The sequence below is a fragment of the Sinohyriopsis cumingii genome, chromosome 18 (assembly GCF_028554795.1).
Source record: "Sinohyriopsis cumingii isolate HCF-2022 chromosome 18, ASM2855479v2, whole genome shotgun sequence".
NCBI lineage: Eukaryota > Metazoa > Mollusca > Bivalvia > Unionida > Unionidae > Sinohyriopsis > Sinohyriopsis cumingii.
The window spans coordinates 81,905,255-81,919,452 of NC_142978.1; the positions used below are offsets into that span (position 1 = coordinate 81,905,255).

The 14,198-nt window shown below is 35.1% G+C and overlaps 1 protein-coding gene across 1 annotated transcript in view; it reads left to right on the forward strand.

The window, feature by feature from the left end:
- Positions 1-14,198, forward strand: part of LOC149777156 (uncharacterized) — a 185,255-nt gene that overhangs the window by 158,608 nt on the left and 12,449 nt on the right. The window contains exons 42-48 of the mRNA XM_089941382.1: positions 5,911-6,159; positions 6,826-7,078; positions 7,905-8,041; positions 8,944-9,042; positions 9,832-10,035; positions 11,601-11,778; positions 14,042-14,125. Of these exons, the coding sequence (XP_089797508.1) occupies positions 5,911-6,159; positions 6,826-7,078; positions 7,905-8,041; positions 8,944-9,042; positions 9,832-10,035; positions 11,601-11,778; positions 14,042-14,125 (1,204 nt within the window). The remainder of the gene's footprint in view (positions 1-5,910; positions 6,160-6,825; positions 7,079-7,904; positions 8,042-8,943; positions 9,043-9,831; positions 10,036-11,600; positions 11,779-14,041; positions 14,126-14,198) is intronic.

Consider the following 14,198-nt stretch of genomic DNA (forward strand, 5'->3'; position numbering starts at 1 on the left):
TCAAAGCGAGATGGATAAAATTTGTCCTGTTTCTGTTCGGTTCTTCCTACGTATATTTTGATCATGGTGGTATTTTCTGCAGACCTTTTGGCACTTCGTTCCAAGCCATCATTTGGTATTTGTATTGCAAAATGGATAACTAAAAAAGTCTTTTATCTAGTACAATACATTTTTAAGCAGTATCAATAACTGATGATGAAACTGATGAAAAAATACTTGATGTCATTCTGATATATGGATTCTTTACTACACTACAAATCTGTTCATCCTGATTCTTTTTTTTTTTACCATCTCCTTTAGTCTTACTGGTACAAGTGCTTTTAATAAAATTGTAACTTCTATTTTCTTGCAATCTAAATATTTATAATGATGTGTTATTGTCAAAAGGTAAAATGTGCTTAGTGTTGTAAAATCAAAAACTATTAATTAGCAAGGGACTAAAGTAAAAAGTGGACAGAAATTATAGCCACATTACAGTGCTGTTAGAAACAACAGAATAGTTGTATAAGATTTATTTTGCACAGAGTTGTAGAACTAACACTCATATTGTCACCACATATTCTGCTTAAATAATTATATCATTATTTCTGTATATTCCTATCAGTATTTTCCCAGTGGTAGTAATTTTCTGATCTGGTGGTGTTCATTTCTTGTGCAATTTTTCCACATCAAGAATTCTCACCGTATCATTAAAAAACAATGTAATCTGCACCAAATTGAGTTGTTTGAGAAGAAATTATTTTTTTAACCCAAAAATCACTGAAGCTACGAGTTCTTGCATTAAAGTCTCACATTAAATAACATTTGAAGTAGCCACGATAGTAGTTTAGGATGCAACTGTACCCATTTCACCTTTGGTATATCCAAATCTTGAATGTGATGGAGGAACGTAGCTCCAAAATAAACATGTCAGTTTTAGAACCTGTTCATTGACTATGAATCAAGTATCTGAGCCAACTGAATTGCTAGAAATTTTTGAATTCTTTTGACAACATCATAATTAGCTGTCAAATATGGAGTAAGCCTAGTCTTTATGCCATCCCAACCATGACCGCACCACAACCACGTGACCATGCCCAATGACATCACAGTAATAATCGCTATACAACTAGAGATGACATCTCTTCGAGAATTTTTATTTCAGTAGAGGTGTAACAGAGTGGAACAGTAAGAAAGAGTGACAGATATTTAAGTGTTAGGGAGATATTTAACAATGGCTATTCCCACCACCACCACCACTTCCTCATTGGACATCACAAACGCACACACAAAACTTAGAGTACATCCTGAAATCCTGGCAGCATTCCTGCAGAGGAGATAACTTGACTATTCAGTTTTATTGGTCTCTGGTTATCCCATGGTATTTCTGTTACTTGAACATTATCTTACAGTGTGTCCATTCAGCATGGTCGAAAAAGGCTTACAACCATTGAGAGTTGTCCAAGGACTCATTACTACAGATGTGAAAGAACGAGAACCATACTATAAATCAGTGAAGATAAAATAGAGTATATATGTGTTTGACTGTCCCTAATTGGTTGATAATGAAAGTAAGATTTTAGTAAAAACAATCTTTTGAGAGCTTGTCCTACTTGTAACTGAAAAAAGTGAGGGACATTGTTTTATTAACATAATTTCCATCCCTTTACAGACCTGAGTTTGGACGACTCATTACTGAAATCAGCAGCTGACTTTTTGGTGCAGTATTGAAAGCATGCATTTCAAATTTGTGTAGATCCAGAAAATGGTGGCAGCTGTTGTGGTTTTTTTTTCTTCACAAAAGCTGTCGTCATAGATGTGTCTATACTGATATAAATTTGATCATGAGCACTCAAAATTTTAAGTTACTGAATTTTAATATCGTGGTGTTTGCACAAATTTACAGTGGCAACTGAATTAGTGCAGAGTCCTGAACTCGTGAGTTTTGTGCAGAAATATGGAATCCAAGCAGAATACATCCAGAAATGTAGAGGTTTTCAATCTTGGATTTAGTCTGCCCATTGTGTTTCACACTGATATGCATATTCACAGAACATTTGTATAGTAGTAGGAAAAGTAAGTGAGAAATTTAGACACATATCATAAACAAGACAAACAGTATGTGGGGGGAGAAGATCATAGGAACAGGCTGGAATGGAGAAATATAATAAAAACAATAATGAGTACAAGTGTGCCTCATTTTTTTATGTGTGCAACATTATTTTCTTAGTTTCAGTAAGAAATTTCATCAAAAGGAAGACAATAAAGGGTGTACAGTTAACTAAACCAATATGAATTTAGCTACTTAAAAGCTGTATCAAATTGATTTTAACCTTCTGGTATGTTTCTCTCCATTCTGCTGCTATGTCCACTGAATCAGTATGGTTGGAAAAAATATTTGGCAGATTTAAAAAAAAATTTAAAATCTTTTGACAGATTATGATTATACCCTACTGCTGCCTGAGAGATGTGAGTAATTTTATTTCTTGGTTTGTTGATTGTGGTTGTTGCTCAGTTCAAATGCATCATTGAAAAACATTGATGCATTCTCATACTTTGTTACAAATATTTATTACAGATGCATATCATCAGATATTGGTGAATATAGCTTTAACAAGTTATAACAGTTCTAGTTGGAACAATGAATATTGTTAAGAGAAAATTTAAGTGAGCTAAAATGTAAACTTTTTGGCAGTGTGTGATGCAGGATTGCTCAAAACTTTTCCATCTCATATGCTCACCATGAAAAATCCATTTGCACCAACTGATGATGACTTTTAGGTAACTGTCAGAAAGGCATAATTGACGATATTCTAAGGTCTACAAAAATTACTTGAGTCAAAAGTTATAAACTCGTACAGCTGTGGCAAAAATAATTGACTAGTACCTTTGCTGCTGTTGCCACAGTTGATTAGTTGGTTGATTCAGTGTGGTTTGATTTTGGGTTTTTGGTGATTTTTTTACAATATATTAGGTGGAGGAAGAACCCCGAAAGACCACCAACCTAAATTGGTTGATCTGTGACACAAACTCACTCTATGAGATGTATAAGTGTCGTAAAAGCAAGCACCTTAGTACACTTGGGCACATGGAGCCTCTGTTGATTTGATGTTTATCTCCAACAGCTGAAGTCATTTAGACATGAGATCTCGGGGGTTTCATTAGATCATTATGGCCTTTACACCATTTTCAGATGAAGAGAATCTATATATGGCAGCCAGTTTTACTGCTGAAGAAAATCCAAGTCCTTTTGAGACACCAAACACCAATTATGTAGAACCACTGACCTTCCACAAGTAACTGGCAACATTCTCATTAGCACATTGGAGGCAAGTAATCACATGAAAAGCATTTTGTACCACTGCCATGGAAGCCCATCAGATCTGTATCACAAGACAATCATCTTATACCACTCTGCCATGAAAGCCCCTCAGGCCATAGGTATAAGTCTCATATGAAAGACTCGAAGTAGGAGATAGAACCTGTGACAACTGGACAGAAAGTGCAGAATGTTACTGCTATGCCATCAGTGATGATTATGATGCTGTTGACAATACAGTTAACTGCAATGACATTGATTTTATGAGTGCTCTGGGAAAAATGATTCCTTGTCTTTCATTCATTTTTTAAAATCTGTGATATAAAAATGTTTGACTTGCTATATTTTTTTACAACTTTATATTAGTCTTGCAAGAAGGCATAAAATAAGACCGGTAACTGAAAAAGCTATTCTTACAAGAAATGATATAGTGTAAAAGTAGATAAATGATGCGACATCACTTCCACAGGCATCATTGGTTTTTTTTCTGACAAATCATATTAAGTTTACCAAAACATTTATTGGAAAAAATAATAACAATGAATCATAGAATCTGACCACACATCAAAAGCAGCATGCCTGAGAACAAAGAAAAATAGCAAGACATATTGATCACTTTAGGAAACACAGAGTTTAGTAAGGATACAAATTCATGATTTCTGTATTAGAATAGAAATATCTATTCTAAAATGTGTATTCATGGATGTTAAATTAGTAGGTATTAAGGGACTGATCAATGACATCTACAAATAACAAGCCACCATGAAAATCTGTGATTTCACAGTATCAGCGACATACTTGCCTGAGAGACAAGCAAACAAAAGGACAAAAGACTGAATATAATGAATGAATACAAATAAAAATATGCAGTAGAGTACATGATCTATAAGAATTCAGTAGATTACCTCCAGCCATCTGTCATTTAAATCGCTTCTGTCCCCAACCCAATATTAAAAACGCTTCTACTGCCCACTAACCCATAGCCAGAAATTATGTTAAAAAAATATACTTCTGTAGGGGGCAGTGTTTCTCGATTAAAACACATCTGACGGTGGATCATAATTTTTTTTTAATTGCTTCTGTTGTGGGTTGGTTGAATTTGAAAGAGCCTTCCCCCCGGGGGATATATGTTTTACTGGAACAGCCCTAATGTAATTGAATTTTTGTACAACATTAAACATTTATGTTGATATCACAATGACTATTAGATTTCTGATGTTAGAGATTTTGTGAAGCCATGTGACTATTATTGCAAATGACAAATACCGGTCAGGTTTCATCTATGCTGTAGTTTTGTCTAGTCTGTCAGCAGATTAAAGACATAACAATTATAATACTTGCCATTTCTGAGAGAATAAATCAATTTCCTATCGATTTCATGCAGGTATGAGTTGATATATCATTTGAATTTGCTAGGCCCGCTTGTAAGTGACTACCATATACCATTACCGCAAGGTCGCAGCAAATTCCAAATTTTCTTTATGCAGTTGCTCTGACCCCACACCCCAGCCTAAATGTCCAAATGTAAAAAATGGGGTGGGACATGCGGAGAAAACCCAGATTAAAAAAATGGACTGCTATTTGTATTAAGCCAAATTTATTGTCCAAAATGTTGAATCTTTGAGCTGAACTTTGGTGCGAAACTATTACACAGTGACATGTAGCTTAAAACATGGGTTTCATATCTTAAATAGAATGCATGAGAAATGAGAAATTGTTGCCCCTCGTGTGATGTATTAAAAAACTGTATGAGCACCTGTAAGTTCAGGTTTGGGGACGGGTTTACCGAATCACAAGAAGGCAAGTTGATTTCACAGAAAATTCAATCCTTGTTTATACAACAATTGTAATTTTGAAGCTCTTTTGTCAAAATTTAAATCAACCCTTTTGTAGATGTTTTTTTAAATGATGGAATTTTTAACCAAAACATCTTAAGGAGTTGAGGTTGTTTGTAAAATCTTGTTGGAGATTTTATTGGTGCAGATAAATCCAGGGTTAAACTTTTGTTACAAGATACGATTCTAATGCTTTGTGTTTATTTTTATTTTTTATACAGTGATAGGAATTGTTTACTTTGTATAACATGCATATACATTACTATAGACTATAGAATTCTTTAGAATTAAAGGTTTGAAAGGAAACTAAACTAATTTTTGTTCATTATGTCAGCAGAGTTAAGTCTCTACATTAAAATGATTTTACATGCCGATTTATAGGAATGTAGTCAAACTTGTTTTGTGTGATACATTTTGTGGTTTTGTACATGATCATCTTTTCTGACATAGATGTTTTGGAGAGTCTTGAAATAGAAACATCTATAGATTTAGAAAATACTTGCAAGGAACATCAGACTCCTGTGGATGCAGTGATCTCAACTTGCTGCTTTTCAAGACAAAATATAATATTACAGAGCTGCTTAGAACTTCATTAATTTAGTTCCATTATGATTTGTAAGTATATGTGGCTGAACAGATCATCATTCTCTCCCCCAAATATTTCTTTGCTAATAGGTATAAATTATTGATGGAAAGACTAATATGAGCAGAAATATGTTTCCTTAAATGAAGAGACCAAGACAAAAATAATTTGTATTTTCATGTTTGGTTTTACAGCAAGCTGCAGCAGAGCAGCAGCAACAACAGCAAGTGGCAGCAGCAGGAGTGACCACAGGTCAGAGAGCTCAGACTCCAGCTGGACAGGTGCCAGCCCAACCTAATCAGACCCAGGCTACAACACAGGTCACTACTGGCCTTGCCACTCCTACCAGTGTGGCCACAATTGTGGCTCAGGCAGTCACCTCGGGAACCCAAGCTCAGCAGCTGGCAGCTATTGGCTCTTTATCATCCACTGCCACAGTACTGGTAAGAAGTTTTCTGCCTGAAAGCATGACTTTTTTAAAAACTATATGGAGTATGCTCTTTTAAGTGGGAACACTCAATTGATGACGATAAAAAAATAAAGTACAAGGAATAAAGCTTTTCACAACTATTTCAGTGTTAGTAGGACATGAAAAAAGGACTACATCTTTTGTGGTAAATATTGAGTTTTATTATATTTTCTTTCTCAAATTATATTTTAGGTATCAGACAAAGCATGGATTAAAGGATACGTAAAATAAATTGTAAAGACTTGGACAAAAAAATCAGCTCAGAATAATGTGTCAGAGAAGATAGCATACGGGTGATATATTTTTGCCTGCAAAAGATTTCTCCAGAGTGAAATATGATTGATTGATTGCCTCATTTCAATAGTTGATAGAACCTTTTGCAAGAGGTTCTGGTTACCTTGATTATTGATAATGCTGTGTTACACATAATGAAGAGGTGGGAAGCAAATATTGTTTGTCCCTATAATGAGTTGGCTCTGTCCACATGATTGCTATTCTTCTGTTGATTCTCAGGGTATATATACACAGTAAGTATGCATGTATACATACAGTTCAACAGTACATCAGCAAAATCATGGCTAGATAATATGTTCTGAAGGAAAACCATGTCAACTGCATTGATTCAAATCCTCCTTTCCAGACAGTGTCAGGAGCTCCCCTAACTCAAGGTGCTGTACGTCCAAGGGCTCCCCTTACTGTACAGGAAATCACTGCCATTAGCCAGTCTGGCCAAGTGACAGCACAAGTGTCAGCAGGGCAGACAACTACTGTCAGAGCACAGCTCCAGACTGTTGGAAGTACTAGCACCACAACACTTACAGCTGCTCATCTAGCTGCAGCACAGAGACTCACTGGAGCCACAGCTGCAGGAACCACTGTGGTGACAGGTCAGGGTAAATATGTAGTTAAATTTTTTAACTAGTACTTCTTCTGGCAGTAATAAAGATGATACATTTCTTTTAGATGGAGAACAGAAGAGCAGAACATGACATCAAAAAACATTTACCTTATCGGTGTAAGCTTTGGAAGTCAGCATTTTACAGAAGGGGTCAGAATTTCATAATAGTTATAGATTCTGGAATCAATTTCTTATGGACTTAACTTCATGTTTGAGAATACTTATTGCACTTTTTTTTGTTGATATGGTGCTATAGAGCAGTGTTTTACAGTATTGTCCGATAAACCCAGTTGATTGTTAAACAATTCAGTTTTAATGGGAATACTTATTGCTTTTTTTGTTGGTATGGTGTTGTAGAGCAGTGTTTCAGTTTTGTCCGATAAACCCAGTTGATTGTTAATCAAATTCAGTTTTAATGGGAATACTTATTGAACTTATTTTTTTTTGGTATGGTGCTGTAGAGCAGTGTTTCACAGTTTTGTCCAGTAAACCCAGTTGATTGTTAAACAAATTCAGTTTTAATGGACATTATAGAACTGCTTCCATTTAATGTCCTTGTTTGTGTGAAAGTGATAAATTGAAAGTGATTTAATGAAACTAGATTTTGCATCAATCTTTGTACTTGATCCATTGAAACTTGCCAGCACATCACCAACTAGATGTAAGCAAATGAAATTGTGCTGTTGTTTAGTATCCAGTATGTAGATGATCTGATCCTAATTTCAGTTGATTACAGCAATTTTTTTTATATTTTACTTTATTTTGATTGTATGGACTTTTTTATACAAACAGAGATCTGTTGGGTCTGTTTTTTTTATTAGCCACAGTGCAGCAACAATTAATACAGGCAGGGAAGAGCTTGACTCCACAGCAGCTTCGGCTTCTAAACCCAGCTATATTTAAGCAGCAGCAGCAGCAGCAACAACAACTCAGAAACATGCCCAAGATCAGTCTTACGGTCAGTACATTTGTTAATTACTTGCTTGTTTATAATCACACTTGCACATTGTTTTGGTTGACTTTGCTTTAGAAATTGTGCCATCTAAATATTAACATACAAATTACTCATTGCTTTAACTCTTTTAGCTTACAAGTGAACTTTAGACATGGTCCTTTGTCCATTGTTTGGCATCCATCATCCATCAACATTTTATTGTTTTCTGCCTCTTCTAAAAAAAAACAGAATTTATCAGGTACTAAAAAAATTAAAACTGAACAAAATTCCTCTTTTCAAGATTTGTGCTATTTATGTATTTTCTAAAAATGATTTATGGGATATAATTGGATGACGTGATACCAGATGATGTGATGCTTTGTTGTTTTGGGTTTAATGCCATTTTTTAGTACACAATAGGCTATACATGGAACTCAGTATATTTGGTGGAGGATGAACCCAGGAAAGCCCCAGTAAGAACCACTGATATACGGGAAGCTACTGATAGCTTTCGTACATACCCACATTGGCAGAAGACTCCAACCCACATGAACAGAGATGAGAGGGCATTGATCGGTAAAGGCAAACACTTTAGACCACTTGGTCACCTAGGACCACCTTCTTTGCTGTAGTGGCATACAAATAACATGCGCTAATGGATGAGTAATTTCATCAGGTATGTGACCTGATGAGGAATGAGCTGTTTTCAATTCAGAATTGGAGTGATCCACTTTCTATAAGAACATTATACTACTGAACACCTTTTAAAAACTCTCAAAAGTCCTTGAAAAACACACTCGAGGGCTGTACAAACCATGATGCAATGTTTCCACAGACTTTTATTCCACATGGTTCTAGTAATAACAGTTGACATTATAATTCAATATTTACACCACCATATAAAATATGTTAATTTTAATTTACAGCAAGATCAGTTGAAGCAGCAACAGCAGCTGGGAAGGTTGAAAACACCAGTCATTCAAGGACAGAAAGTCATTGCTCAACAACTGGTCAGCATGGCTCAGGTACAGATCTGACATAAATGTTCTCTGCATACATACATTTATATAATGAATTATTGATTCTTCTGCCTTTAGCTGCTTATAGCAAGTAGCAAACTGTGTTTTTGAAAGGGTTGCATGTTGATGTCCAGTGAACACAGTTTTAATATTCTGTTTATTGTATAATGTTAAGGAACTTTGGCAAGCCTTGGTCCTGTCAGAAATTGTGTCCTCTTGAAATAGATTTGCCTGTTCTGTTCACATATGTGGAAGATTTGATGTTACAACCACAAAACAAGGCAGACTTCAAGTTGAGGGACAGTCAGGCATATCGGTTTACTATTCATTTAACACTAAATGATGATTGATAGCAAACAACAAAAACAAAAATGCATCATAGCCAGTTCTTTTTCATTTAATTTAATCTGGTTAAAACCTATGCATGCCCATATCTTCTAGATGATCTGCTTCATATAATCTTTTAACTCAAGATTGTATGTGTGTGTGTGTGTGTGTTACTCTTCATAGTTCAACAATAACAATTGACGTTATAATTCATTGTTTAAACCACCATAAAAAATATGTTAATTTTAACTTTCAGCAAGAGTAATTGAGGCAGCAACAGTTGCTGGGAAGGTTGAAAACACCAGTCGTACATACATATATAAATATATACACACATGCGCATGCACATGCACAGAGTACGGGTTGAGAAGGGACATCAGTGATGTACACCAGATGTTTATGTTTTGGAACTTTATCATTCTTCACATGATTTAAAGGAATGACCCAAATTTATTTGTGCCGTTGCAGGCTCAGAAGCAGCCTCAGCTAAAGACAACAGTGCCACAATTTACACGTCAACTGACAGCAGAAGAGATACAGAAGCTGAAGCAACAGCAACCACATCTGACACAACAAAAAGTAGCCACCCAGGTGCAGGGACAGGTTGCTGTTAGCCAGCAAGCAGGCACCACCATCACACATACACCCACGGTGACAGCCTCACAGGGACAGGTATTGTTACATGCTAGTTGACAAGTCAGCTTACACAGAAATGTATCCTTTGTTCAAGTCTGCGGAAAGGGTCTTGTTTTTTCATCCTTTTAAAGTCCAGTAGTATTTAGACCCAAAATGTCCCAGTTGGTCGTACTAGTGGTCAGCTGCCTCAGTGTTTCTTTGGGAAAGCTATTTAGCTCCAGTTTCCTTGGCATATAGTCAATTTATTATGACAAAACCATGAAAACCAACAAATACAACATTTTAGGTTTTGTTTGATTTGTTGCTTTATGACACAGAAGCCTGTGAAGATTATTAGATACAGAGACAATTGGAGTAAAATTCCTGTGCAGGAACACACAATGGTAGTTAATCTGGGCTGATCAGATTGTAACATTTGAACAGCATTAGTACATTTAATACTGAGTCAACCTGCTAATCACTGAACCAACATGGCCACACATCATTTAGGAGAAAAACCATGAAACATGAACCTGAATGTTTTTGATTGTATCTTACAGACCCAGAAACAGGTAATTTTACCAAAGTCTGCATTTCATTTCAGCTAGCAGCTATTTTTGTTTTTATGGCCTCAGAAGTACTTTCCAATTTTGCATGGATTGCTTCCTTTCATCGGTTTTAGAAAGTGTAATAGGAGAGAGGTAGTGCTTTTTCAGCTTATTCAAATTGGGTTTTAAATAGAAGGTGCTTAAATTACAAAAACAAAGTATCAAGTTTACAATAACCACAGTTGCAGTAAATGTAAATTGTAGATACAGAGTAAATTTTATTTCTTTGTTTTGTTCAAATAAAAGTATGGATAAAATCACAGCTGATGATGTCATCGCATTAGTGGCAGTTGTTATACCTGCCTCAACAAGTACAGTGTCATGGCTTGTAATGAGTGAAAAAATATGAGCGCAAAGAATCAAATCCCATATCAATACAAACAAGCTTTTGACCATTTAGCGCACCAAGGAAAATAAACAGTTTTCAAAGTGTACTGTTGTTTTGTTCTATTTGGTTCATCGTTTATTCATTGTTTTGCATTTTCTTTTTGTGCTTTTTTTTTTCTATCTTTCTTTAGATTACATTATTAATTATTTTTCTTGCTTCATTCTGTATTCTTATTTTGTTACACTTGTTTTGGTTTTTACCAGTCTCAAGGGCTATATCATATCTGCTTAATTTGATTTTAAGCAAAGAGATAAATTCATTTATTTGGACACAGTTTGTGTCATACAATTAGAAAATTTGACCATTTGATGGACTTGAGTGTGGAAGATGGATACTTGCCTGTAAATGTCAGAGTGAACTTACTACAAAAATATAAAGGTGTTATGGTATTTGAACATCGAGTTTTCTACATTAGTAGATACATGTAACTGCAACTTCTTTAAGATATTATTGCATGTCTAGACAATACACTCAAGAATTCTTTGAATTTCTGTTGTTCCTACACAAGCACCATCATATCTGCTATTAAAAAGTACGACACAACATTCTGCAGAATACCTAATTAATTCATCTTTTTTAAAAATCATATTTTCCCCTCAAATTTAGTTTGGTATATGTATTTGCAGTTTGGCACTACACAGATAATAGCCCCAGTCCATCAGGTGGGTCAAAGCCTGGCCACTGTAACAGGGACACAGGCTGGGACCACACTGGTTAAGACCGTGCCTGCCCAGATGGGAAGTGTAACTATTCCAGTCAGCAATGTCAGCATCAATGTTAGTGTACCACAAAAGCAAGGAGCTGGTGAGCATGTTTCTCAGTTCAAGCTGTATTTGTTCGTATGAATGCACTATGGAGAAATTTTGCACAGAATTCAGTTTATAAAACATGTACAGATCCATGAATTTACTTTGAGACTCGGATTTCAAGAATGTCTATCTTTGAAATGTCCTTGTTGCCAAAAGCTTCATGAATTTATCTTGAAAGTGAATTAAAATTCTTTACTTTTTAAATTCTGAATTTTGTTATTTGAGTATATGTCTATAAATTTTTTTAAATCTGATAAGATTGGGTGGATCAAGTGACACAAAATAGCACAGTTATCAGATGGAGTTGTGTCCTTTTGATGTTGTTGCATGCTGATCACATTTGCATATAGATGACTAAATCGGAAAGAAGTGTAGCCCATACAGGAATGGGCTGTGTTCTTAATTCAGAATGATAAACCATGACCTGCTTTACAGTTGGGTGAGAGTATTTTAGGTGGACCAAAAAAAGACAGCATTGCACAAAACATGGGACAGTTTCTAGCAAGGATGGAAAAGTGTTCAAGTTGCATGTGAAAAGCATCACTAGATCACCTTGCAGCCACTTTACAGGGCATCAAAAACAAATGCTAATTCATCTGTTTTATCTAGTATTGGTTATGTTTTTCCCCCTTTTCTACTTATTAATGCATTGAAAGAAACAAAAATTTGAAAAAGTATGATTTATTTAAGAACAAACTACTCTTTGAAAACATTTTTAAGTTGGGGGTGGGGGCATGTCCGAGGCTTTATGAACCAAACATGCAGAAAGTTTTGAATGTCATTAGTCATATTTGGACTTAATTTCATTTTTTCTTCAAAGCCAGTTTATAACTAGCACAAAATGTACACAAATTGTTAAAATTGTTGTGTATGTACTGAACAAGTAAAGTTGTTTATGAGGCTAATTTTACATACTGTTGGTAGTCATACTGTGTGTGTGATGACTATTTCATGTTCATTGTTGTGCTTTAGAAATTAGGATGGATTATATTCTGTAGATATAAACTTTTGGTCTTGACTGAATTAGTAAATATTTTTCCCATTGGTATTGTTTTTTTAAAATTTGTATATTATTAAAGTTTGGATTTCAAGAATTAATGGAAGTCAATTGCTAATGCTAAGGTGATCAGATAAGTATTTGTGTTCAAGCCTGGATTCATAGTCTTGGTATTTACACCAAGATGGACACCCATGTCCTTCAGAACAAGAGATTAGTGCACCAAAAGTTACTCAAGGGGGGAGGGTCTAAAGGCACATATATTTAGCTTTAACCCGATTAAAAAATGTGCCAGCCAGTCATTAAATGTCCAAAGTGATGTGTAATTATTTTTATGTAAATGAACTTAATAAAGCAATGCTATCCGACTATACTGGTCACTATGCTTGGACTGTCTGTTTTACCCCATTATCCTATTCCTAGTATGGCAAAACTGGATAGTCTGGAAATAATTGTGCACTCTGTATATCCCATAATATTTCTTGATTTAGTGGTGACAAGCTCAGCTTGCTACTAAAAAGTAATGGTCTCATTGAAAATATTAAAGAAAACTCTAGTAATGTATTGAGGTAACTTTTATTAACATTTATGCTAAAAGAAAAATGCTTGGTCTCTTCGATTTTTTTAAGCACATGCTTCCATTCACATGATATGACCTCACTGTAGTACCATTTATCTTTTGTAAAAGTAGCTATGTATTGTTATGAGGTTGATATGGAATGACATAATTGATTTCTTTTCCCATTATCACACTTAGATTGTGCAAGAAATAAAAATTATTTTGGACAACTCCATTAAATAAGCTGGTAATTTGCACAAAAGCTGAGACCATAGTCAAACAAAATAAATCTTCCAACAAAGAATTGGATTTAAAAATGATGGCACTAGAGAAGGAAAACATTTTCAGACCATAAAGTATTTGATTGAAACAAGGACAAGTTCAAAATGACCGAGTGCAGAAAATTGTAGTCTTTTACCATTTCATATGTTGTTTTTGATGGTCAAAGATGTAAGATAGGAAAATCTGATTGAAAAGGGTTATTTGCTTGGCTTTTCATGCATATAACATGTAAATATACCATGCAAATAATGTCCTGTTTTATTACAAGGTTGATCTGTTATGCTCACTCCATTGACACTTTTTGGTGCGGGGGGGGGGGGGGCTGTTGGTTCTTTTTTTATATATAAAACCTGGCTAAAACACTGAAGTACACTTGGCAATCAAAATTTCTTTTCACCCCCAACTCTCGTCACATTTCAGCAAAAGCCACTCTTCATCCACAACAGCTTAGGCAAATGCAGCTGCTTCAGCATAAGAAAGTTCAACAGCTTCCACAAAAGACAAGTGAGCTCAGTTTTTAAATGTTATACATTACTCCTGCTTCAGGAATTGTGTTTTCTCTCTCTCCCTCTCTCTC